The sequence below is a fragment of the Muntiacus reevesi genome, chromosome 9 (assembly GCF_963930625.1).
Source record: "Muntiacus reevesi chromosome 9, mMunRee1.1, whole genome shotgun sequence".
Classification (NCBI taxonomy): Eukaryota; Metazoa; Chordata; class Mammalia; order Artiodactyla; family Cervidae; genus Muntiacus; species Muntiacus reevesi.
In genome coordinates, this window is record NC_089257.1 from 39698844 (window position 1) to 39726506 (window position 27663).

Sequence of the window (27663 nt, forward strand, 5' to 3'; positions counted from 1 at the left end):
AGAGATGCTATCCTGAACTCTTTGAAGGTGGCAGGAGGCAGTAATAAAAGCCCAGGTGAACTCACCCCTATGGTCGATGCCATGTAGTCTGCACACATTTCTGCAAAGTCCCGCTCAAGAACACCATAGTAGAGGCCATAGAAGAGGAGAGAAATGCCAAAGTCCATGGCATCTTCAGGTTTGATCCTGTAAGGGAAGCAGTATGGCCTATAAGCCTTGCCCTGAGATGCACTTGCTTTGCATTACTATTCTGGGACACATAGGCAGTGCCTAAAATTAGAAGCCTCAAGAGTAGAGCAAGTATTGGCAAACTAAAACCAAGTCCAGCCTGTTTGCATATGGTCTGTGGGCACCTCCTGACAGGCTAGGACTAGAAGCTGTGAAGACCAAGTCAGAGTATCCCCTTCTGCCCATTTCCTCACGGGGTTTCCAGTGCCTGCCTCCTGTGACTGATGCCCATGCCTTGCAGCGGCCTAGGCTCTGCTCTGATTCACACTTACACACTGAGGACTCCACCACTGACAACCACTGCACACCAAACAGGGCGATTTTCGGTCTGGAAGTGAGCAACTCACTAATGAATTGCCTCACCTCCAGCAAGTTGCTTAAGTTGAAATGGCCAAGCCCTTCAAAAGGAGGGAAGAGCACAGCAGGCTCTGGGTGTCACTGGAGCAGACTGAAACTGATCCCAATGCTCACCCGCCCCCATCAGGCCCCTCCTTTAGAGAATGTTTCACCTGCTGGCAAGTGGACACACAGAATGGCCACCATCTGAGACAGTTCACCCAGGCAAATACATGGGGTAGGGAGGCGTTTTCCCTCTTGTTATGTAAATACCTATAAACCATCCTAAATCTTGCCTTTTGTCCCATGAAACCTAAAATATTTATTTGACCTTTTACAAAAAAAAAAAACCTTTCTAACCATACCTTTAGAAAAAAAAGATACAGTTAGTAAATATAAACATATCCCTTACATACAAGTTTATGTTGCAACTACACATATTCTGTATCATGTCACCAAAGTTAAATTTTGGTCCAAATCTTCTTAATAAGGACAATATGCCTATAATATTAGGAAGTTTGTTTTAGTGACTTCATGGACCAATAATTTGCAAACTTGAGTCTTCAAATGTTTATTAAAGAAAACTATCTTTGTTAAAACATTTGTATGAAGAACTGAATATGTTCACTTAAGACTGTAAATTATATTTATCTCAGAAAGTTGAATTTGCCCACCAATCTTGTAATATTTAACTTACTAATTTGATAAATTAGTCTTACACCAATTAACCTAATTAGCAGCATAAAAATGGTCAAGATTCTCAAGTATGTTTTCCTCCTTATGTAGTTTATCAAAGAAGAAATTATAATTCTAGAATAAATACCTTTAAAACATGGAGAATCTTGGTTTTTACTTTTTTTAATCACAAAGGTTAGGAAGCTATCTGGAATCTGGGTTTTCTTTGATGAGCCCTAATGACTCTTCACTGATAAATTCCTATAAGTATCTGTGGCACCTATTTATTCTTTCAAACTATACTACACCTGGAAGGAAGAATTCCGTGGTTGTCCTCTCACTATATAAAGTAGGACTGACGTCTTTCAGTATCAGAAACTGCTGCCTACAGTGTACTCGGTTTGGGGAAGAGGTCAGCGGTCATGAATTTAAATTTTAATCCTAAATCTCTAGCTTCAATACACTGTCCCAGGCTTAGAATTCCTCAAGACCCACAACCTACAGCCCCCATTCCCTCAGCCAGGAAACCACATTTCTACCCTTTTCTACCCTACTTATTGTACCCTCCAGTTCCAGAGTCATTATGATTGTCATAGTCATTGTCCCAGAGTCCAGGACAGGATTATCTGGCTTTTGCTCTAATAAGCAGGGGGGTGGGAGGGGACCTGTATGCTGAATCAGATCTTTTGAAAAGCTTACAACAAAAGGAAGTAACAGCCAGAATCCCACTCCTAGTCGTGTATCCTTAAGGAAGCAACTCGGCAATGTTATCTGTGGCAGCAGTACACTGAAAAACAACCTACGTGCCCCAACAGTGGAGCAAGACTTAAAAGTCCACAGGTTAATTCTGCCTCCTGAGAAATCTCTTAAAGGCAGAATGTCAGCTGTGTTACAAAGCAACAGTGCTTATGTTAAACCTCATCTGTGATTAGAACATAGTATCTGGTTCCAGGGAGTTTTACACCTGATGTGTTCCTTGGAGAAGTGCAGCTTCTGGGCCTGGGTGGCTCCCAGACTCATCTGTGTGGTCTCATTCCCTCACATCTCAGCCCTGGGACTACTGTAAGGACTCCAGCAGGCACTGCCTTGTTATTTCCGGTCTTGTATCGTTCTAGGTGGATCTGCTGCCAGGTGTAACCAACTGTTTCATTAGTTCAACTGTCTAGCCTGGGGTCAGCAAACTGTCTGTAAAGGTCCAGATTGTAAGTATTTTAGGTTTATCGCCCTAAAAGTCTCTGCCACAATTATTCAACTCTGCTGTTTTACTGCAAAAACAGCCACAGGCAATGTGTGAACAAATGAGTGTTTCGGGAGAAATGTTTTATTTTATAAAAATTGAAGGCAGGTCAATTTGGCCCATAGGACATAGTTTGCCAACTTCTACTCTCCTTGAACATAAGACCACTAAGGTAGAGTGGATGTTTTAAGAAACAACACACACATGAAAAAGGAAAATGGTTCTGTTGGGGTGATGGAGTTACGGGTAACTGGCTATAATCATTACTATGCTTATTTTTGTTATTATAGTTTTCCATTAAAATATAAATTCTTAGAAAGCACAACCAATGATTTGAGACTCTTAACTCTGTATTATCAAGACATTCCTTTCTCTTTGCCAGCACAAAATCAGAGAGGGGTCACCCATCCTCCCATCCTCCACAGCCCGAGTCGCCTATCCTAAGTGCCATATTCCTCTTGCTAATACTCAGGATGTACCCAGGAACAAAGGTACATCTCACCAGTTCCTTCTCCCCAAACACTAGCAAAAACAAAAGCAAAGGGTACTCACTTGAATAACAAGTTAAGACCAAAGAGGGTAAACATAACAGCCATGTAGCCAGCGATGCCAGTGGCATAGCTGATCTTATAGACCAGCAGGAACCACTTATACACCAACCTGGAGAAAGGGGAGAAAGTCAGTAATGCGGACACAGAAACATGGCCTAGGAGCCTCTGGATCACCAGAAGTCCTTTCTCTCACATCAATGGGGACATTAGGCTCTTTGCTTAGGACTTATATTGAGCAACTGTAGTTACTATACATGGCTGATCACTCCCCCTCAACTGCAGAACACCTCCACATACCAGGGAGGTATTTTTTGTATTTGTATTTTCCCGGTCTCACACCAAGGGAAGAAAAGGGAGCATTAAAGGGAGGTTTCAACATATGTAAAACAGACAGCCAACGGGAATTTGCTGCATGTCTCAGAAAACCCAAACAGGGGCTCTGTATCAACCTAGAGGGGTGGGATGGGAGGGAGGTTCCAAACAGAGGGGATATATGTACACCTATGGCTGATTCATGTTGATGTTTGACAGAAAATAAAATTCTGTAAAGCAATTATCCTTCAATTATTTTTTTTTTTTTAAAGGAGGTTTCAACATCAAACAAAGAATGCCTGCCTAACCTCAGACAACTATGTCATCTCAAATTTAGGTCAGCTGGATAAGGAAGTGAAAACCATTAACTACAGCTATGCTCAGAAGGAAACAGTTATTCTTGTCAGGAAAGAGGATTCAAGGAGAGATGAATAAGAGGTAGAATTAGCTACAGGCTTTTGTAACTGGGCATGGTTAATCTGAATACTGCTTTGTTCTAACCCATAGAACAATAACAAAATGAATGATGTCTAATGAGTTTGCTTCTGAATTTTTTTCCCCCTTGGAGGAGAAGGGATAAGGAAGGAGGCACTCAAAGAATACCTTTATTTGGGGGTGGGGTGGGGTGGTGTGGGTGTGTGTGTGTGTGTGTGTGTGTGTGTGTGTGATGGTGGTGTGGGTTGGGGAGTGGGGGTTGGATGGGGGTGTGAGATTCTCCTGAGGGATAAGGAAGGAGGCACTCAATACCTTTATTTGTGTGTGTGTGTGTGTGTGTGATGGTGGTGTGGGTTGGGGAGTGGGGGTTGGATGGGAGTGTGAGATTCTCCTGAGGGATAAGGAAGGAGGCACTCAATACCTTTATTTGTGTGTGTGTGTGTGTGTGTGTGTGTGTGTGTGTGTGTGATGGTGGTGTGGGCTGGGGAGTGGGGGTTGGATGGGGGTGTAGAGATTCTCCTGAAAGAGGAGCCACGCTCCCTAGGATCCAATGAAAAGAAGTATGGAATCTGGTTGGTTGACTGCAAGTAGGTTCGGAGAGGAAAGACAGTTCCCAGAATGTACCAGAGCCTTTTAAATGCTGTGGACATAGGTACCTTATATCATAGGCCACTGTTCTACCGGCAAGGCGAGCTAAAGAGCAACTCAGCAAGTCTGTCTGGCTCTTGAGAGCCAACGAGGTTACTGTCACTCTGCTGAGCCTCAGGGAAGATGCTCAAGGTCCCTGCTTGGGCCTCCCTGCTGTGGCTAACTAAGCAAGGGTGTAATGACTTCTCAGGTTAGCAAAGGGACCCAAACACCTTGCAGTGTCCACTTTCAAAGACCACAGAAGCTCCACCATCCAGAGTTTGCAATGATCAGCTGGGAGTGAGACACAGCAGAAAGGATACAGCATTTTAGGAGGAAGCTGGATGAAGTGAGGTTTAGTAGCTGGGTAACCCCAGATAATAACTTGAGACAAGTATATTAAGTCCTAAAACAGGAATCCCTTACTACCTTTCTCACTGGACTGTACACAGCCCATTTCCTAGTGTATAAAACACATGCTCAATAAATGCTGCATAAATAAATCTGGAAGTTTATGAAAGTGCTTTGAAACTGTAAAGCATTACTGAATGCTAGTTGTTAATCATCACTGAAAACCTCTCATGTTATAAACATATTTTCAGTCATTTAGCTAAGATATTTAAATTACCTGATAATGTTTAACATGCTTTATTATACCCTTTCTTCATATTACCCTATATGAGATAGCAATTATTATCACATTTTTTAGGGATAAAGAATTCAAGGCTGAGAAACATGCAGTCATATGGGTCATATAATTAACAAATGGCAGGGCTGGGGGTTTCCAATCCACATCCATCTGGCTCCAGAGCCTGTATATTTAAATGTAGGCTTTTAATGTAGGAGACTTTCCAGGTGGCTCAGCGGTAAAGAACCTGCCTGCCAAGCAGGAGATGCAGGTTTGACCCCTGTGTAGGGAAGAAACCTAGGAGAAGGAAATTGAAACCCATTCCAGTATTCTTGACTGGGAAATCCCATGAACAGAGGAGCCTGGCGGGCTGAAGTCATGAGCTCACAAAAGAGTCAGATACGACTTAGCAACTAAACAACAGTAACAACAAACTGCTGCTGTGCTAAGTCACTTCAGTCATGTCCAACTCCGTGTGACCCCATAGACGGCAGCCCACCAGGCTCCTCCGGCCCTGGCAAGAATACTGGAGTGGGTTGCCATTTCCTCCTCCAATGCACGAAAGTGAAAAGTGAAAGTGAAGCCACTCAGTCATGTCCGACTCTTAGCAACCCCATGGACTGGAGCCTACCAGGCTCCTCCGTCCATGGAATTTTCCAGGCAAGAGTACTGGAGTGGGTTGCCATTTCCTTCTCTATAACAACAAACTACCATAGCCAGACAGGTGCTTCTGATCACTGACTTCACCTTGTAGGTAAACTTTACTTTGTAGAATAAAACTTAAAAGGCCAAGAAAAGGCTGGCAGTAAAGCAGAACATAAGAAGCATGGGGAAAAGAGTAAGTTTCAAGTTGGAGGTCTCTGGATCAGGTAGTCACAACTCTGAGACTGGCCAGTTCCTCTGCTAGGCTCTCCTGGACCTGCACACGTGTCTCACAGCACTTACCAACTGCACTGAAACAGCTGCTTTCTTGTCCATCTCCTCCATTAAAACGAGTACTCCTTGAGGGCAGGGACCATGTCTTATTCAGCTCTGTATCCCCAGCACTCAGCACAGGGCCTGACACAGAGCAGGTGCTTGTTGAATGAATGAACGAGAAAATCTCTCTTTTTTTTTCTGTCAAGCATAGATATAAATGACCTCACAAGCTGGTTGGGAGGATCAGATGAGAAATGCATTTGGAAATACAAAGAATTATACAGGAAGGGGCTACTTTATGCCCAAAGATGGAAGTATTGTTTGTTATAATTCTCCAGTTTAAATGTGCTGAGATTCATTCATTCAACAAGAATTCAGAGTAGGCTACTATGTGCCAGGCCCTTTGGCAGAGCCTGGATATACAGTGACAAACAACATGGATGTGGTTCCTGATCTCAGTTAGTTTAGTGGGGGAGACAGACACTTAAAATAATATTTAGTCATAAACTGTGATAAGTTCTATGAAGGAAAGCTACAGGGCACTAGGAAAAGAATGACAAAAAATCTACTCGGAGATCAGAGAAGAGTTCACAGAAGAAAACAACACTTAAAACGAGACCATGAGGACCAGGATTTGCTTACTTATATTGTTAGCTTTTAATATAAACAGACCTTGATGTAAATAGGCCGTTAAGGTAAGCTACAGGGAAATATCTGGGGGGTTTTATTCTGTGAACGGGGCAGGAGGTCTCCCAATCAGCTTGTTTTGGTGGGGCTGTGTGCCAAGTAATCTTGGCAGATAAAAACTGCAATTTTTTTTTTCAGTTTAAGCCCACCCACCTACCATGCATCCCAACCCATTAGTTTCAGGAAACTTGGCTCCTTCCCACTACCCACTGGCTAAATTCTCACCTTGGGGTTGTCTGGACTAGTGGTTTTCGGGTGGCTCGGAAGGTGACAAAGGCTGTGACAGCGGAGAACAAGATCCAGATCACGAGGAACCTCCACCAGTGCAGCTTCACTGTGAAATAGAGGGGAACAACCCACATCTGAAAGAGGGTCACCATCTGAAACACAAACATAAGCACTTCAGCTCTAGCCAGCTCCCTCTGCAGCTCCATCCACAAATCCAGAGCATATCTTTTGTGTTCCCTTTTAGCCTAATCCTCTCTGTGCTTCCAGTTTTGGATAAAAGCACCTCCTAGTGACCCAAGTTAGAAACTCTGGGACCATGCTTGACACCAACCTTTTCCCCACCCAACCTGTTCATTGTACCTACTCTTTCCTTTCCATTTGAGTCCTTGCTGTCTCTTACCTGGCTGACCATTACCTCTTTATTAAGTCTCCCTGAATTCAATGTCTCTGCTCCAACCTATCCTTCCCAGGAGCACAGTTAGTTGTGAACACGTCACTCTACTGCTTAGAACTCTCTGAGGTCCCCTTTCTATAGATAAGATCTGACATCCTTAGACCCAACATCCTTAAGCAGTCATATCTCCCTCCCACCATGGAGCTCCAAACTACTGTTTCAGGATCATCTTCTACCACTCCCCACGACTGCAATCAAGGTATCCTAATCTAAAACATCCTTCCCACCTGCCTTTCAGCCTGAGAGTATCACATGAGAGACACATGAAGCCTTCAGTCTCCTTGCTAGGCAGAAAAAGTCATGACTTCCCAATGCTCCAAAAGCATTTTTCTTTCTACCATCATTACGGGGCTTATCTAGAGTATGAGGCTAGGTTTGAATTCATTCTCTACCTTACTGTAAGCTCCTTGAGAGCAGTGACAAGGCCATACTCTGGCCCATGATAGATCCTCAATGAATTTAGATAAATGAGGGGAAAGTAAGACTAGAACCTTAAGAGGGAGGCACATTTCTGTGATAAGAGTATCTATTTTACTTTCCGTCCTTCCACCTTGGACTTGTTAGCTAAGGCGTTCCAAATGTATAAAACGATTCTAAGTCAGAAGTTGGGACCAACACCAGTCTTCTGCTTCCCCAAGTCTTCTAACTCCTTCCCCAACCACCCAACTGTCACTAGATGGCACTCTTCTCAGGTAAGTAGCAGGTAACAAAAAGATAATTGGCACTTAGAGGGTTTCTTCCTGGTATTAAATGAAATCAAAGAATGTATTTTTTTAAAAGGGAGGGTGGCTATAGAGAGGAAAATAGTAGCTAGCATCCTAAAGTTCCACAGAAGAGAAATCTTTTGAGGAAATGTTTACTCTTGAGGATTTCTAGACCAGTGCTGCCTAGTCCAAATATAACATGAGTCATATGTGTAATTTTAAGTTTTATAATAGCCATGCTTTAAAAAAGTAAAGAGACGCAGATTATCTTAATTTTAATAATATGTTTTATTTAACCCAATACATCTAAAATATTACCCTTTTGACATGTACTCAATATAATCTACCCATGAAACATTTTACTCTTTTTTTTGTAATGAGGTTTTAAAATCTGATGTTTTATATTTATAATATATCTCAAAAGAGACCAGTCACATTTCAGGAGTTCCACTGCTACATCAGACTGGAAAGTGCAGCTTAAAGCATCTTTTTAGTGTTTAGTTACTACTCTTTTATGGACTGCTCTGTGGCAAGAAAAAGCCTTAGTTTTTTAGTGTTATTTTATATATTTTAAAAGAGAGAGACCGAGGAAGAGAATGGTGATCAGCCACTTTGCCTTAGAGCTTCTAGTGCTGTCTGCCCACTGGTCAGTGAACAATGTTGCCTCAGTACCAGTTCCACTGTACAGGAACCTGCAGTTGACTCCCTGAATGAAGCATTCTAAAATATCCTGGCCTTATAAGGAAGGCAGGATAGGGAAAAGGATAATTAAGGAGTTTGGGACGGACATGTACATGCTGCTATGCTTAAAATGGATAACCAAGAAGGACCTACTGTGTAGTACATGGAACGATGCTCAGTGTTATGTGGCAGCCTGGAAGGGAGGGGAGTTTAGGGGAGAATGAACACATAGTATATTTATGGCTGAGTCCGTTTGCTGTCCACCTGAAACTATCACACATTTTTAATGGGCTATATTTCAATACTAAATAAAAAGTTATTAAAAAATAAAAGTTATATGAAAAAAAAAATCCTGGCCTTACAAAAAAAGTGTGGAGGCACCAGGACGTACTAACAAATGGCTACCCAAATAATGCTCCATGTGACATTCTAGGAGATACATGGAGGAGACCAGAAAAGTGCATCACAACAAACAACTGCAGATTATTTAAACTAGGCAACTAGAATCATGACACTAAAAAAGGGTAAATGAAGGTGGGTGTGGAAAGGGCTGCATGGTTTTCAGCCTTCACATCATTTGCTTTGACAGGCTCATGGGGGTGTTTATAAAGCAGTGGGACCAGAGACTTGAGAAGAATTCAATCATGTGGTCCAGTCACATATGTTTTGAGAAAGAACAGGAATTCTTGTCTAGTTCCAGCTTTTCCAAAAACTTGGCTTTTTACATAAAAACAACAAGCCTGCCCTCACAGCCTCTTTCTCACTCCCCATCACCAATAAATAGCAAGTTCTGATGGGGAGTAAGTCTGGGCTTCCCTCGTAGCTCAGTTGATAAAGAATCTGCCTATAATGTAGGAGACCTGTGTTTGATTCCTGGGTCAGGAAGATACCCTGGAGAAGGAGATGGCAATCCACGCCAGTATGCTTGCCTGGAGAATTCCATGATCAGAGGAGCCTGGCAAGCCACAGTCCATAGGGTCGCAAAGAGTTGGACATGACTGAGCGACTTTCACATTCACTTTAGGTTCTTCAAAACAGATGTCCCAGTAGAAGCCCAGCAAATCTGGATTCTAGTTCTGATCTGCCTCCAAATCATTAGGTCACCCCAAGGAGGGTTTGACTTGATTTTCAAAGCCCTTTAAGTTCTAGCACACTAAGGTTCTGTTAGACCTTATCTGAGCCTGGTATCTCAGACTCCCTGGGAGAGTGAAGGCAGTGTTCACTCTCACTCATCCATCAAGTATTTACTGTGCATTTAATGGGAAGAGAAATAAACATGACTTCTAGTTCCTGTCCTCAAGGAGCTAACAGTCTAGCAGCAGGAGAATAACATAGCTCAAACCCTTAATTACTCAATAAAACTTTAGACCCTTTCTAAAGAAGAAGAAATCATTAAAGATCAAATGGATATAGTAGAATGATATACTGAAATGACTAGCGACTTTAGAATTAAAGATCTAGATATGAATCCCAATATAGCTACTTACTGAAGTCACTCAGCTCTGATAGCCTCAGTTTTTTGAAGTATAAATGAGGTTAACAGTATCTACTCCATTAGGCTATACAGATTATGTGTTAATGAATGGAAAACTTTCAGAACAGTACCCAACAAGGCAAGAATTCAATACAAGTAATGTAATAAATATAATGTAAGGATTCAATATGATAGCTCTTTTATTTCAATGGCAGCTTTCCAGGTGGCTCAATGGTAAAGAATCAGCCTGCAATGCAGAAGACATGGGTTCAATTCCTGGGTCGGGAAGACCCCCTGGAGAAGGAACTAGAAACCCACTCCAGTATTCTTGCCTGGAAAATCCCACAGGTACAGGAGTTTGGGAGTTGCAGAATCCAAGAAGTTACAGAGTCAGACATGAATCAGTGACTAAAAACAAAAATATTTCAATGGCAACAATGTGTATAAAACCATAAGCACAGCTGCACAGTAAGCACAGTTGCTTAAATAAATGAGAACTCTTACTAGGGCTTCACATGATTGAAGATTCACAAAGTCACATATATAAAGGAGCAAAGACTGCAATGAGGTAATGAAAATAATCCACATATTAAAAGTGGTGAGGTATCAAGACACTCTCTGCCAGGGAAGTCTGAAAGCCAGATTTTGTTCAGGGCCTTGAAAGCATCTGCTGGGGTGAGAGCCCAGTGCCTGACAAGGGGCAGGCAGAGGGGCTGGGTGAATACAACAGTCTACCATGGGGAAAATGGTAAGTAACAATTCTGCCTGGTTAATTTGTGTCTACTGTAGTATCTACTGGCATTCTGCTTAATAAATTAAGTTGAAGGCATTTTTAATGGCTAGCTTGGCAATAAATGGTTCAAAGTTACTTAAAATTCTCAAGACTAATGGCAGGGACTCTGGTGCCATCTGGTGGCAACACTCTGGTTCAACAGTTTGTTTAACCAAATGCTTATACCTGACGCTATGAAAGGCATGAAACAAGGGGAAGCCATGGCTCTAACCTCTCCTCCAGAATCTGGGGTAATGAGACATAAATGCATGAACTGGGTGGTCATGCAAAGCATCAAGCACTGATATGGGAGTTCAGAGGAGAGATGCAGCAGTGCTGGCAGAAGCTGTCAAGGGGAGACTGGCCAGAAATGGCAGCGCTCTGGCTGGTTCTGAAAAGTGAAAGTGAAAGTGAAAGTTGCTCAGTAGTGTCTGACTCTTTGCTACTCTTTGCTACTGTATAGTCCATGGAATTCTCCAGGCCAGAATACTGGAGTGGGTAGCCTTTCCCTTCACCAGGGGATCTTCTCAGCCCAGGGATCAAATCCAGGTCTCCCACATTGCAGGTGGATTCTTTACCACCTGAGTCACAAGGGAAGCCACAAGCAAAGCTGGTTCTGAAGGAGGTTTCATTATGATGTTTGTGCATGTGTGTGTGTGTGTGTGTGTGTGTATGCAAGTGCACATGTGTGTGCAAAAGCCATTCATCCTCTTTCCCTGAATCTGCAAATATGAAGCTGAAGTGAAGACCAGCCTGAAACTGACTGACTGATTCTTTCAGCAAACATTTGCCAAGAGACAATCCCAGCTTTGCTGATCTGGAAGGTAAGAATAGCAACATCCCACTTACCTCTCCACAAGACTACACAGTTAACATGATGCTGCTAGATGCTACAGTAAGAGTTACCTAACCCTTATTTAAATGGACTTTGTTTAGATTTCTTTCATCTCAGAAACTGTAATTCATGAAGACAAAAAAGAGCTGCCAGACTACATCCTTCTCTGGATGCTAGATCCCTTGCCAGAGGCACTTCTGACTTTCAGTATTCCCTTCACTTCTTATTTTCCTATGTTGTGGGAACAGAGATCACCTACTATGCTTGACTGCAGAGGAATACCAAAGATGAAATGAAAACAACAAGTCCAGATAGCACAACAAAGTAAGAGACTCACAGCTTGGAAAAAAAAAAACACTGCTAAATGGACAGAGGTCAACCGGAAGAAGGTCTGGGATATGCTCCACAGCTCTGATCAATACTGTCATGAATGATTCATATGAAAATACAAAGGATCTGCTTATCAAACTGTGAGCAGCACAAAGCTTGGGAGAAAGGAGAGAGCACCAAGGCAGTGAACATGGAAAGCAGAAACAAGATCCAAAATGAATGAAGCTCATTCCTACAGTTCTTCTAGCTCTACCATTCTGTGATCTGGTAAGCTGAAATGAAGAACCAAAACTTCAGGCTGAAACTTCACCAACTGCCCAAGTATTGGATGGGGAAGGAGCTGCTCACATGAAAGAGATCCAGGGGTTTCACCTGACTACAAATTGCCAGGGAATATATGCCAACAGGGTCATTATCAAAAAGCCAAGGCAACACTATGCTACGTAACTAAGAATAAACCCTGAATGAAGGAGCAAGTAGCTCTACCGCTTTCTGCTCTGTCAAAGCATCCTTCGGCCCTGAGATCTGGTTTTAGGTCCACAATATACAAAGAACATTGATGAATAAACATGACCACAGCAGAGTAGCCAGGATTACAAAGGGTCTGGAAACCAAATCACATAACAAACAGCTGAAGATGCTGGGATAACAGGCCTGGACAAAACTAAAGGAAGGCATGGCTATTATCTGAAGATCATCCAGAAGCCCAGCAAGCAGATACAGTCAGCATGGTTTCGGTGACCTGGTAACACCCCACACATTGCTAGAATATTCCAAAGGGCAAAAACTTGGTTGGCAATTACCTCCTACCACACCCCTGGAAAATGGTCAACCTATCATAAGAAGCAGATATTCCAGTGATAAAAGATGTGCTAGATAGTTCTTTCCTATTGCTGACCTTAAAAAACCTGCCTTTTGTCTACCTTCTGCCTCTGGGTCAAATTCGTGTCCCTCAGAGAAGTGCAGAGTATATTTACTCCCTATTTCTTATGCCTACTCTCCTAATACCCAAAATTATGTCTTTTCCCCTCAAGTCTTCTCCTCTTCAGGTAAAAGTCACTCAAGCAGTCATTTAACAAACACTTGCTGGGCATTTACTGGACACCAGGCTAAGGACTGGGGAATTCAGAGTTGATAAACAAAAGCTTCTCAAGGAGGAGTCTACTGAGAAGAAACAGCAATAATGTAGTATAATAAGTGCTATAATGGAGTAGATCCTGGTGGCCAAGAAAGCAGAGCAGAAGTGCCCCACCCAACGTGGCGGAATTATCATCTCTGTCCTGGGTGGTCCAACAAGTGCAAATGGAGAAAGGCATCATGATGCGGGAACAAGGTATCCTTGAGAGAGTACACAGGTACCTGAGGGAAGTGTGAGAAATGAGCCTGAAGAGGTAAGCAAGGCTCAGAGAAGGCTGATCACACTTAGGAGTTTTTAATTATATTCTGAGGAGGAAAGTTTTTCTCACAGAAAGTGGATTACAACCCTTTACCATCTTAGTCAGCATTCTCTAGCCACATTCTAGTGACCCTCTTATTGTCTCAGTCTGAGAAAAATCTATAGTACTTTAAAGATTTCCAGGTATGAGATTCTGCCACTCATCCATTACAGGAGGGAACAGCAGTTCAGGAGACAGGAGTCTGAAAAGATACTATATTTGGTAACATACAGGGATGATGAAAGCTTCTCCTTTGAGATCTTTTAAAAATAGGATAGATACTTTTCCAGGCATAGGCTTACTCCTTCCCCTAACATCCCTGAGGGAGGTAAGGAGCAAGTAAGATTAGACTCTGAATAGATGATGAAAACTGAGTTACAGGGACACCAAACATCAAGTCCTGGGCTAGGCTTCCAACCCAGATCTTCTGTCTCCCGAGTCCTGCCTCCCAGCACTGGTCACCAAGTTAGGGGGAACCCTGAGGAGGCATAAACAACATAGACCAAAGTGGGGATGATTGTGAAAATACTGAAATCCAAGAAGAGGACACGGGCAAAAGTCATTAAAGGAAAACTCGGTGGGGGGGGGAGGGGGTTAAAAACAGAAATGACTATGGCAGAACCGTCAACAATCTCTTGAAACTTTTGGAAATCTCAAAAAATGGTTGAGTACTCTATGGAAAGAGCACTTGACCAAGAACCAGATTTTACATCCAGCTCTCCAATATGATGGTCACTGCCCCTGGCAAATCACATCTGGATTTTGCACTTCGGTTTCCTAATCTGAAAAATGGAGACAAACCCCTATCCTATCTTATAAAGCTATTTGTTGTGAGGTTCCAAAGCAATAACAGATGAGAAAAGTATTTTGTTTTTAATCAGCAAATTCAAAACTATAAAGCAGTGTAAGTTATTATTACAGTTGCTGCTACTAAAAAAAACAGTACCTGAAATTTAAATACAGAAAACAGTAGGATTGCTTGCTCCCAAGAGCAGTTAATTTAGACTCTTCTTTTAATCTAAAATTTCTTTTCTTTGAATTCCTAAATTACAGAAAGAAGTTTGATAAACTTCACAGTGAAACCAGTAGATTGGCATACTTGCTCATAATCAACCTCATGGCTGGCAACATCAGTGCTAGGTTCCAGAGTCTAGGACAGTGTTTCTCATTATGGATGAATTTTCTCCCCAGGGGACACCTGACAATGTCTGGAGATAGTTTTGGTTGTCACAATCAGAGGGAGGAGATTGTAGGTAGAAATCAGGACTGGTGCTAAACATCCTACGATGCACCTCATAGCCCCTGGAAAAAATAAAGAATCATCTGGCCAAAATGTTAATATGCTCCCTATTGAGAAACCTGGTCTAGGAGAACAGAGCTCGTGTTTTTCTACTTAGTGGTCACGGGTGCCCAATGGAAGCTGGCCACCAACCAGCACTAGTAAAGAATAGAAAATTTCATTCAGTTGGAGAGAAACAGAGCCTTATCAATTAATTCCATCATTTCTTGGCATGCCCTGAGAAGCATTTTCTGTGAAGCTCTGACAGCTAATCTCAAACAGCTCATGTTTCTACTACTCAACAACAATCCGAGAGCTTCTCCTTTATACAACATTCTCAAAGGAGTTGTTTTGATTCTTGTTTATTCCCATTCCTTACTCCACAGACAATTTAATGTGCTTAATATGTGTACTTTGGTTTTTTTTTTTAAATAACAATAAAATTTACTTTTCACATAGACCATTTTTTAATTTTTTTTTTTTGGAGTATAGTTGCTCTACAATGTTGTATCAGTTTTAACCATTATTAATCACCACAGTTTGAACTGTAAACTCATAGCTATAGCAAGTACCTAAAATCTGTTTAAGCAGGGAGAAGAACTTTAGACGCCCCTGGATGGAAAACAAGGAATAACAAGATGGGATATCCAAACAGAACAGCAAGGAATAGAATCCTCAGTCCACAGGATGGTTCAAAAATCTAATCTATAAAGTACCAATCCTAAAAATAAAATCAGAGCAATCTGGGGAAACAGACTGCAACACATATGTCAAAATGCTTATTCGTAATATATAAAAAGCTCTTATAAATCAGTAAGAATCATTCTAAAGAATCCTAAGCAAGGAAGGAAATGTGACTGGACACACCACATGGTTCAGCTGTGAATAATATTTACATGTCGCAATAATATAAATAGGGAAACTTATTTACTAAAAACTGGGAGGTGCAAAAGTGTGTGTGTGATGGGTATAGACGTAGTGGTATAAGATAATCACCACTTTCCATGGCAGAACGTCAATACATGTTCAAAAGTAAAATTTTATATATATATTTATATATGTTTTATATTATTTATTTATATTTATATATCACACACACACACACACACATATATATCAAGGATGAATAGAGATAAGCAGAGGATTGTTGGTTTCTAAACATTATAGAACTACCTGATTTTTAAATTAGATATTTTCACCATATTAGATTTGACAAAGATTAAAAATACTGAGGATTTTCTATATTCTCTTTAACACTGGGTAATAGCACTGTTTAACATCTGTTGGTGGGATTGTAAACTGCTATAACTTTTGTGAAGGGCAACTTGACAAGATCTATTAATAATTAAATATCAATTCCACTTGAACAGGCAATTCCATTTTTAGGAATTCATTCTACAGAAATGCTGGCCCAGCTATGCAAATTATTTCTGTAAAAAGTTTACTGAATCACTGCTGTAACTAAGATAAACATCGCATTGAACAAGTCTATTGGTGCCATTTTTCTAACAGCATTTACTCAGTTCACGTGAGTCTGTGTGTCACATTTTGGTAATTCTCACGATATTTCATCGTTATTATTATATTTGTTATGGTGATCAGTGATCTTTGATGTCACTACTGTATTTGTTTTGGAACACCACAAACTATGCCCATATACGATAACAAACAACAAATACTGTCTATATTCTGAGTGCTCCACTGACCACCCATCTCTCTCCCTCTCCTTGATAAAGTGAAAGTGTTAGTAACTCAGTCATGTCCAACTCTCTGCAACCCCATGAATTGTAGCCTGCCAGGCTCCTCTGTTATGGAATTCTCCAGGCAAGAATACTGGAGTGGGTTGCCATTTCCTTCTCCAGGGGATCTTCCCAACCCAGGAATCGAACCCAAGTCTCCTGCATTGCAGGCAGATTCTTTACTCTTTGAGCCACCAGGGAAGCCCCTCCCTCTCCTTGGGTCTCCCTATTCCCTGAGACACACAATAATGAAATTAGGCCAATTAATAACCCTACAATGACCACTGAGTGTTCAAGTGTTCAAGTGAAAGGATGGACTGGTTGGATCTCCTTGCAGTCCAAGGGACTCTTAAGAGTCTTCTCCAACACCACAGCTCAAAAGCATCAATTTTTCGGCATTCAGCTTTCTTCACAGTCCAACTCTCACATCCGTACATGACCACTGGAAAAACCATAGCCTTGACCAGATGGACCTTTGTTGGCAAAGTAATATCTCTGCTTTTTAACATGCTATCTAGGTTGGTCATAACCTTCCTTCCAAGGAGTAAGCATCTTTTAATTTCATGGCTGCAGTCACCATCCACAGTGATCTTGGAGCCCCCCAAAATAAAGTCTGACACTGTTTCTACTGTCTCCCCATCTATTTCCCATGAGGTGGTGGGACCAGATGCCATGATCTTAGTTTTCTGAATGTTAAGCTTTAAGCCAACTTTTTCACTCTCCTCTTTCACTTTCATTAAGAGGATTTTCAGTTCTTCTTCACTTTCTGCCATAAGGGTAGTGATGACATCTACATATCTGAGGTTATTGATATTTCTCCCGGCAATCTTGATTCCAGTTTGTGCTTTTTCCAGCCCAGTGTTTCTCATGATGTACTCTGCATATAAGTTAAATAAGCAGGGTGACAATATACAGCCTTGACGTACTTCTTTTCCTATTTGGAACCAGTCTGTTGTTCCATGTCCAGTTCTAACTGTAGCTTCCTGACCTGCATACAGGTTTTAGGTGGTCTGGTATTCCCATCTCTTTCAGAATTAGGGAAGTACAAATTAAAGCACAATGAAATCCCACTTTTATGCAAAATAATGTGGCTATAATACAAAAAAAAATTGGAAAATAAAGTGTTGGTGACAACATGGAAAAACTGGAACCCAATATAACGTGAGTTAGAATATAAAATGGCACAGCTGCTGTAGAAAGCCATTTGGCAGTTCCTCAAAAAGTTAAACATAAGATTACATATGACTCAGCAATTCCACTCTAGGACATATCCCAGAACTGAAAATAGGTGTTCAAATAAAAACTTACAGTGAATGTTCATAGCCACACTATTCAAAACAGCCCAAAGGTGGAAACAACTCTCAAGTGTCCACCAACTAATGAATGGATAAACAAAATGCAGTATATCCACACAATGGAATATTATACAACCACAGAAGGAACAAAGTACTGGTAGATATTGCAGTGTGAATGAACTTTGGAAACATTTTTGAGTGAAAGAAGTCAGGCACAAAAGACCACATATTGTATGATGCTATTGATATGAATATCTAGAATAGGCAAATACATAGAAAGCAGCTTAGTGGTTGCCAGGGTATGCTGGGAAGGGGGAAATGGGAAGTGATTGCTTAATGGGTATGGAGCTTCTTTTTGGGGTAACAAAAATGCTGCTGCTGCTCTAAATCATGTCAGTTGTGTCCGACTCTGTGTGACCCCATAGACGGCAGCCCACTAGGTTCCCCCATCCCTGGGATTCTTCAGGCAAGAACAATGGAGTGGGTTGCCATTTCCTTCTCCAATGCATGAAAGTGAAACGTGAAAGTGAAGTCGCTCAGTAGTGTCTGACTCTTAGTGACCCCATGGACTGCAGCCCACCAGGCTCCTCTGTCCATGAGATTTTCCAGGCAAGAGTACCAGAGTGGGTCACCAGTGCCTTCTCCAACAAAAATGTTCTAGAATAGTGACAGTGGTTGCACACCAATGTGGATGTGCTAAAGGACACTGAATTATACACTTTAAAATAGTGAATTCTGTTATGTGAAATTGTCCTTAACAAAAATAAAATCTATTCCATTTTCACAAAAAATAGTACCTGAAGATATTTGTATGTTTTGAGCTTTTTTCTCTTAAGAATAGGAGCAAGAAAGTCCCTGACATTAGCTTTAGAGTTTACAAAATACTTCACCAGGTGAACTTACATAATCTTCACAACACATGAGGCAGACACTATGACCCCAATTTAGAGATAAGAAGAACTGAGTCTCAGATTAGTATAAAGTCATATGGCCAGGAAGCAGGAGCGTTGGCTAATCAAATCAGACAGTCTGACTTAGCGTATTTACTGTTGCAAGGCAAACAGCTCCAACTTCTGATAAGCTTGAAAAAGGACAGGAGATGCCTTTGTGTACATACATCTTGGAATTTTTCTTCTTTCAAAGTTAGTATTTTAAAGCAGTAAAAATATTCACTGTATCCAAGTTAATCAAAGTTTTAACAAAACCAATATAGATGATTATTGAATAAGAGTAGCACAAAGCAGGACATACAGATTTCCTCTTCCAATTTTCTAAACATGAGTTTAAGTTTCTCGGTGAAAGATATGCTATAATGCTAGCATGTCCTCTCACCAATACAGTTCAGCATAATGTTTACAGGGCATGGCAATAAGTAATGAGATGACTGTACATTTCCTTATACAACTGGCCTCATTAATTTACATTAAGTAGTGAATGGCACATTAGTGGTTTTCTAACACTCTGACGAGTCCTATAGATGTTCCTGAGAAAGCGGAGGGGTGAGGGTTACCAGCCCAAGCAGAGCATCCTCTTATTTTCTACATCAGGTTTTTTCTTAAGATACTGCTTTAAGTAAGGACGTCATTACTTTTTAAAAAAATACATACGGAAAGACACTGCAGTATATATATGCATCTTCAATTCTTCAGAGATTTTAAAAAATCTCTGCAGATAAGCTAACATTATATAATTATTACTAAATATAAGCACAGAAATGCGAAGTAGGTTCACTCTACATTTGACTTAAGAGTTTTCTTAGTTTCTAGGTTCAATTAAACTATCCTGATAATCCCCATTTTATAGAATAGGTATTGTGAGCACACAAGGAGAAACAAGTGACTTATCTCACATGGCAGGGTGAAGCACAAACAGGGTCTAGAAATCAAGCTCCATCCAGATGGCTCAGTCTGTTGGATGATGCCTAGTTCAAAAAGCCTTGGTGTCATGCGGTCATTCCATGCACTATGACCTGAAGGTACAGATGTCTCTACTTGAGGTACATGACAATACTTGAGGTGGCTATGTGCCAGTAATGTCTGGAACACATGCCAGCTCAATGGCAAAATTAGTCTCTCTTCCTCCTATGTTTCAGATTATCCCTTGGTTCCCCAGATAGAAAATCCTCTGCAGAAGGCACAGTCAAAATTATGAAACATGAAACAGAAGATTTGGATTCAAATCATGTCTCTATCAATTAGTTTCCCCTACATGCCTGAACTATCTGGGCCTCAGTTTGTTCACAGTACTTACCTCAAGGGCTATTAGAAGGGTTAAGTGAGATAGTTTAGCAGGTCCCATTCTGTGGGCTACAGACCCCCTGGGTATCTCTGGCCATATTATAAGAGGTCTGAAAAAGCACATACTAGAGAAAAAGAATTATTTAGGGTTTAAGATTAAAAGCTCTGGAGTAAAACTGTCTGGATTCAAATAATGGTTTTACCACTGGAGCAGGTTACTTAGTCATTCTGTCTCAGTTCCTCATCTGTAATTGGAGGCAACAGTATTCAATGGATTATTGTGAGGATTAAATGGGTATATATGTAAAACGCTTAGAACAGTGGCTGGCATAGTAAGAATTCAATAAATGTTAGCTATTACTGACATTTACTGTATTAGTAATTGCTATTACCTGAAAGAGATGGGAATACAAGACCACCTGATCTGCCTCTTGAGAAATCTGTATGCAGGTCAAGAAGCAACAGTTAGAACTGGACATGGAACAACAGACTGATTCCAAATAGGAAAAGGAGTACGTCAAGGCTGTATATTGTCACCGTGCTTATTTAACTCAGATGCAGAGTACATCATGAGAAAGGTTGGGCTGGATGAAGCACAAGCTGGAATCAAGATTGCCAGGAGAAATATCAATAACCTTAGATATGCAGATGACACCACCCTTAATGGCAGAAAGTGAAGAAGAACTAAAGAGCCTCTCAATGCAAGTAAAAGAGGAGAGTGAAAAAGTTGACTTAAAGCTCAACATTCAGAAAACTAAGATCACGGTATCTGGCCCCATCACTTCATGGCAAATAGTTGGGGAAACAGTGGAACGGGAGGAGAAGGGGACAACAGAGGATGAGATGGTTTGATGGCATCACCAACTCAATGGACATGAGTTTGAGTAAACTCCAGGAGTTGGTGAAGGACAGGGAGGTCCGGTGTGCTGCAGTTCATGGGGTTGCAAAGAGTCGGACACAACTGAGCGACTGAACTGAACACTACTATATGTGTTTACGTATTCTTTCAAAGTATAATTATCATCACGTGGATGCTTGCCAAGTTTTTTATGTTAAAGAAGGGTTGTTATACTTGAAAAGGTTAAATACTTTTAAGATAATAGTTGTAAAAGAATTCAGTTTACTACCTGCCATGTCCTCATCCAGAGTAGTTACATTTATGATTTCAATGTTTTTTAATTTACTGAGGTTTACTTTGTGGCCTAACATATATGGTCTATCCTGGAGAATGGGATATGTGCACTTAAGAAGAACATGTATTCTGCTGTTGTTGGGTACAGTGTGCTGTGTATGTCTGTTAGGTCTAACTGGTTTACAATGTTGTTCAAGTCCTCTGTTATCTGTTAGTCTTCTATCTGGTTATTCTATCCATTATGAGAAGTGGGGTACTGAGCTTTACAACTATTACTGTAGAACCACCTGTTTCTCCCTTCAATTCTGTTAATTCTTGCTTCACCTATCTGGGGACTCCTTTGTTAGGCTGCATATATGTTTGTAATTGTTGTATCTTCTGGCTGCAGTGAACATTTTATCAATATGTAATCACAGCAAATAGATGGGAAAAAAGTGGAAATAGTGACAGATTTTATTTTCTTGGGCTCCAAAATCACTGTGGATGGTGATTGCAGCCATGAAATTAAAAGATGCTTGCTCTTTGGAAGGAAAGCTATGACAAACTTAGATAGTGTATTAAAAAGCCGAGACATCACTTTGCCAACAAAAGTCTGCATAGTCAAAGCTATAGTTTTTCCAGTAGTCAAGCATGGACATGAGAGTTGGACCGTAAAGAAGGCTGAGTGCCATAGAATTGATGTCTTTGAATTGCGGTGCTGGAGAAGACTCTTGAGAGTCCCTTGTACAGCAAGGAAATCAAACCAGTCAATCTTAAAGGAAATTAACCCTCAATATTCATTGGAAGGACAGATGCTGAAACAGAAGCTCCAATATTTTGGCCACCTAATGCAAAGAGCTGACTCACTGGAAAAGACCCTGATGCTGGGAAAGACTGAAGGCAAAAGAAGGGGGCAGCAGAGGATAAAATTGTTAGATAGCATCACCAACTCAATGGACATGAATCTGAGCAAACTCCGGGAGACAGTGAAGGACAGGGAAGCCTGGTACACACTGCAGTCCATGGAATCGCAAAGAGTCAGACATGATTTAGTGACTGAACAACAACATCCTTCTTTATCTTGTATACCTTTTTTGATTTAATAAGTCTATTTTGTCTGACATTCAAGAGCCACCAGCTCTTTCTTGGTTATCATTTGCATCAAATATATTTTTCCATCCTTTTATCTCATTTCTTTGTATCTAGAGTATCTTGCAGACAGTATATGGATGGATAATGTGTTTTCTTAAATCAATCTGACAATCTGCCTTTTTAAAGGAGAATTTAATTCACTTACATTTAAAGTAATTACTAATAAGGAACCATTTATTTCTGCCATTTAGCTATATGTTTTGTATGTTTTACATTTTTGTTTCTCATTTCCTCTTAGTATCTTTATAGGTCTCTCTGCTCTCCGACCCTGCCTTCTCATCACTTGCTACATTGCCTCCCCACTGTCATTGCCTTTTTAAAATATTAATCTAAAGATTCACTGGAGGCTTGGTCTTTCTCATCTATTTGAATAGCTCCTGATGAACAGTTCCTTCATGAATCTATCCCACAATGTTAAAATGAAGGACCTACCTTTTCTGGCCATGATAGTAGGTTCAAGTGCTAGCCCAGTTTTCACCATCTGAATCACTTGTCCCTTAAAGGCACATTCACCACACACCATTCATACACACAGTTTATTATTATTATCGATGCCTTGCCTACATGAGGCCTGTAGGCCTTGCCTACATGAGGTTAGGTTGGACTCTAGAATACTTAAGAAGAGTCTCTTGATGACTGGTAAACAAAGAAATGAGCAAAGTGGCTTACATTGTAGGAGCGGGGATGTCTCTGTTTCCACTGCACCAGGAGCAGCTGGGCCACCACCAAGGTAGCGATAAGGATGAGGACCATTTCAGCATGCATGGCTTCGTGGCCGCGATGCTTGGCATGCATGCGTGCGTGCTCGACCCTGAAAGCCAAACAGATGCAGTGAGTTAGGTCAGGGATGGTGTGGTGATAAAGGGGCAGTGCTTTCCAGGGATACCCACTGGTCTATGGCTCAGAACACACTGTTTTAAAAAATAATAAAAATTTTATTTTTGGCTGCACATGGTCTCTGTTGCTGCATGTGGGCTGTCCTTAGCTGTGGTGAGAGGGGGCTACTCTCCAGTTGCAGTGCGCAGGCTTCAGTAGCTGTGGGGCACAGGCTTAGTTATTCTGAGGCATGCGGAATCTTCTTAGACCAGGAATTGAACCTGTGTCTCCTGCACTGGCAGGCAGATTCTTAACCACTGGACCACAAAGGAAGTCCAGAACATATTCTTAAACTGTACAAATTAGGGGCTAGAAAGACACATGCCTTAGAAGACAGGAATTCTGAGACAGAACAGGAGTTCTAGGGGCTCCAGTCACCAAGGTTAGGTATGGGGTTAAAGGCTGGTGGTCTGCTCCCCACCCCTAATGGTAGAAACAGTGGATTCCTTTCTATTTTGGTCCTCTTTCAACCTGTCACAGGAAGGAGAAAGTAACGGAGAAAGAAGGTCACAGCCATAAAGGCTCATACTCTTATTCAATGATATTTATGACACCAATAAAGGAGTAATATTGCAAATGTGTGCTAATTTCAAAGTTAAAGTCTTGCTTTATTTGTCCTACCCTCTCTGTCAGGATCAGAGATCCTTAAGACTAAAGCCTGAAAAATCTGAACTGCTTCAGCTTTATACTACTTCACTATCAGTGTTCAGAGGTAAATAGTCTCTTCATGGGCTCAAGGAGAGAAAAGCTAGAAACTCTTATTTAATCCAAGGCTGGCATTCTCTTGTCTTGAGGATTGGCAGAGAGTGATTCCCTTGGCCAATACAGGCTAAAAAGCTTCCTCTGAGAACAGAAAAGTCAATCTTACCATTCTGGGTCAGAGTCAGCTAACGGAGAGGAATAAAGGAATTAGAAAACTGAATACAAATGTAACCTGTGGTCAGGAGTTTTGGTGCAAGTTCTCCATGGTGGTGATGGTGGGGGTTTAGTCGCTCTGTTGTGTCCAACTCTGCGACCCTATGGACTGTAGCCTGCCAGGGTTCTCTGTCCATAGTATTCTCCTGGCAAGGACACTGGAGTGGGTTGCCATTTCCATCTCCACCCAGCAAGTTCTCCATACCAGAGAGTATCAGGGAGAAAGGGAAAGGACACATAAATAGTATGTATCTTCATGGAATTCCCAAGGGCAATGAGAGACTAAACAAGAACCACCAGTGGGATGCATTATAGACAGATAAATCATAAAGAAATATAGCAAAAAGTTAGTTGTAGATTCTACGTGGTAGGTACAAGGGTGTTCACTGTACAATTCTTTCAACTTTTCTGTATAGGAGATTTTTCATAATATAATAAAATGTTAGGTGGGAAGGTTTGGTAGGCAGCCAAATGTCAGCCAGCCAGGCAGCCACAGTACCTAAGGGTTCATCTTACATAAATTGTTATCCTAGGTGGGAGAATCTGACAAAATATATTAACACAGGAAGGAGTCAGAAACTTAGGTTCAGAAACACCTATGTGATCTTAGCCAAGAGAATGTACATCTCTTCACCACAATTTCTTCATCTATCAAAAGGAGTCTATATCTTTTCTGCTTCCCTCATAGGATTATTTGTTGCCCAAACTAAAAGGGCAATGGATATTTAAAAACCTATGGACTGTGGGGAGTTATAAAGACAATAAAAGATAAGTTTCCTATTCTCAGACAGTATATAACTGATTGAATGTGTACAAGAAATCAAAGAAAGGATTGAGAAAAAATAGAAGTCATCTAGCTCAAATTTGCAATCCTGTGTTGGAATACCTCCATTGGCTGAGAATATATGTCTCTTAAAGTAACCTATTTAATCAATGTATGACAAAACCCACTGAAAAAGAAAAAAAAAAAGAAAGAAAAAAAAAAAGTAACCTATTTAGAACCAGCAGTGTCTGACACATTTTTAGTACTCATATGTGCCTATGAAGGAGTAAAATTCTAATGCTTTAAGAAGCAGGAAGCTCAGTATCTCACAATATATGATTTTTATTCTTATTTTTTTTAGTATTTATTTATCTGCCCCAGATCTTAGTTGTGGCATGTGGCAACTAATTCCCTCATCACGGATTGAACCTGGGTCTCCTACATTGGGAGTATGAAGCCTTAGTCAATGGACCACCAGGGAAGTTCCAATATACACAATTATTTTAATGATGTTTCTGATAATGAGATAAAATCTATTTTACTACAGCATCAATCCTTCAGACTTAATCCTATGCTCTGGAACATAACCACTCTCTCTTTCCCAATGCTGCCCCTTCAAATATTTATCATAGTATTATTAAAAAAAAAACAAAAAACAAAACCAGGCTTCCCTGGTGGTTCAGTGGTAAAGAATCCACCTCCCAATGCAGGGGAACAGGTTCAATCTCTGATCTGGGAAGATCCCGGATGCCACGAAGCAACTAAGCCTGTCCACAACTACTAAGCCTGCACTCTAGAGTCCTGGAGCTGCAACTACTGAAGTCCATGGCCTAGAGCCATGCTTCGCAACAAGTGAAGCCACTGCAAACTAGAAAGTAGTCCCTGCTTGCTGTAACAAGAGAAAAGGCCCTTGCAGCAACGAAGACCCAGCACAACCAAAAATAAATATGAATAAATAATTTTGTTTTAATTCCTTAAAAAAAAAATCCTGTTCTTACCACCATTTTCCTGGGCCCTTTTAGGCTAATAGTTCTAAATCTTTTAAACATGCATATAACATAATGTGAAGACCATTAATTCTGAATGCCTTCTAGATGTATTTAGCTAAAGATCTTTTAATGTGTAGTATTTACAATACAATCAGTGTGGACTCAGCAAAACAGAACACAGTACTACTGTTACTTCCCTTAAGGCAGATAGCATACTTTCAATGAACACGTTCCAAAACGTGGAATATTTTGGTAGCTCAGGTATAGAACTGGCGCATATTACACTTAAAGTCACCTAAAATCTTGTCATTTGAGTCACTATCTTTGCCATTCTATATTTTTATCATCAATAGTTTTCCTCTAAATGAAGTGCTTTTTCTATTAAAACTTCACTGGGTTGATTTCAGCTCATTGGTCAGCTACCTTGTGAAGTTTGAGGGATAAGCACTCTTGAAACTCATTTACTGAGGAGAAATAATGACAATAAGATATTTGTTGACTCACTCTGGTTACAAAGCAAGTTAGTAGCAGATGTGAGATCAGAAGATACATCTCCCATTTTCTCAAACAGAGCTCTCTGCCCTGGTTCCCAGATAATGATGATGCTAATAATGATAACCATCCTCAAAACAGGTAACACTTACTGGAAGTTTACCACATGCCAGGCACTGTTCTAAGAATTTCACAATTATTAATGTTCACAACAACTCTATTATGGGTACTGTAATTTTCCTCATTTTACAAATTGGACAAACTAAGGTAATATGAAGTAAACTTGCCCAAGATCACATCACTAGGAAATGGCAGAAGTAGTATTCAAACCCAGATGGATGGTTTGGAGCAATTATCTATTTACTCCTAAGGATTGAGGGAGCTACCCAGGAGTGACTCAAATATTGGGAAAGATCTCAAATGACCTGTCCTCCTCGTCACAGGTCACTGCCTCCTGCAGACAAGGAAGCAAAAAGGGCAGGTATCCAACTCTATCAGTAGGATTAATCTATGGTTCCCACCATGAGGGGCCCGTTCTGTCACACTTACTTCCATTGCTCCTCTGGAGAGAGTTCTGACATATCCACCTGTAGAAAGACACCACCATAAACATCCATTACTGTCTTAGAACTGTTCCTGCCCAGCATACAGGGATCACACATTTGCTAGAGTTAAAAGTATGAATCAGGATTTGTGGGATATGAAGCTCGATAAAATATTCTGTCATATAACACCATCTGACTCTAATTGGCCTCCTTAGACTAAGCATCAGTCCCTGTTCTGCTGTCAGTGGTATGACCTTCCAACCTCAAAGCTCCAGTTCTATTTGTTAGCCTTACCCTTTTATAGCAGGATTTCTTAAACCTGGACACTAGTGATAGTCTGGGACTGGTTAATTCTCTGGGTTGTTTGGGAAGGGGGGGTTTTGTAGATTGTATAATGTATAGGCATCCCTGGCCTCTACCCATAGGTGCCAGTAGCATCTTCACAGATACAACAACCAAAAAAGTCTACAGATATTATCAACTGTCCCTTGGGGGATGAAAAACCGCCCCCAGGTGAAAAACTACTGCTCTAGAATAACACTAGAAAAGTGGTGGGATTGCATCACTGACTCAATGGATATGAGTTTGAACAAACTCCAGGAGATGGTGGAGGACAGGGAAGCCTGGCATGCTGCAGTCCATGGGGTCACAGAGTCGGACACAACAGAGCGAATGAACAACAACAGAATAATACTAAATTCTTTGAGTTCAGAGCTTAAGTC

At 40.9% G+C, this 27663-nt stretch overlaps 1 protein-coding gene across 1 annotated transcript in view; it reads right to left on the minus strand.

Moving 5' to 3' along the window:
• The window catches only part of RNF121 (ring finger protein 121), a 75290-nt gene that overhangs the window by 15527 nt on the left and 32100 nt on the right, over positions 1-27663 (minus strand). The window contains exons 2-6 of the mRNA XM_065945987.1: positions 26946-26983; positions 23031-23172; positions 6860-7014; positions 3029-3136; positions 66-186 (exon numbers count right to left, since the gene is read on the minus strand). Coding sequence (XP_065802059.1) covers positions 66-186; positions 3029-3136; positions 6860-7014; positions 23031-23172; positions 26946-26983 — 564 coding nt within the window. The remainder of the gene's footprint in view (positions 1-65; positions 187-3028; positions 3137-6859; positions 7015-23030; positions 23173-26945; positions 26984-27663) is intronic.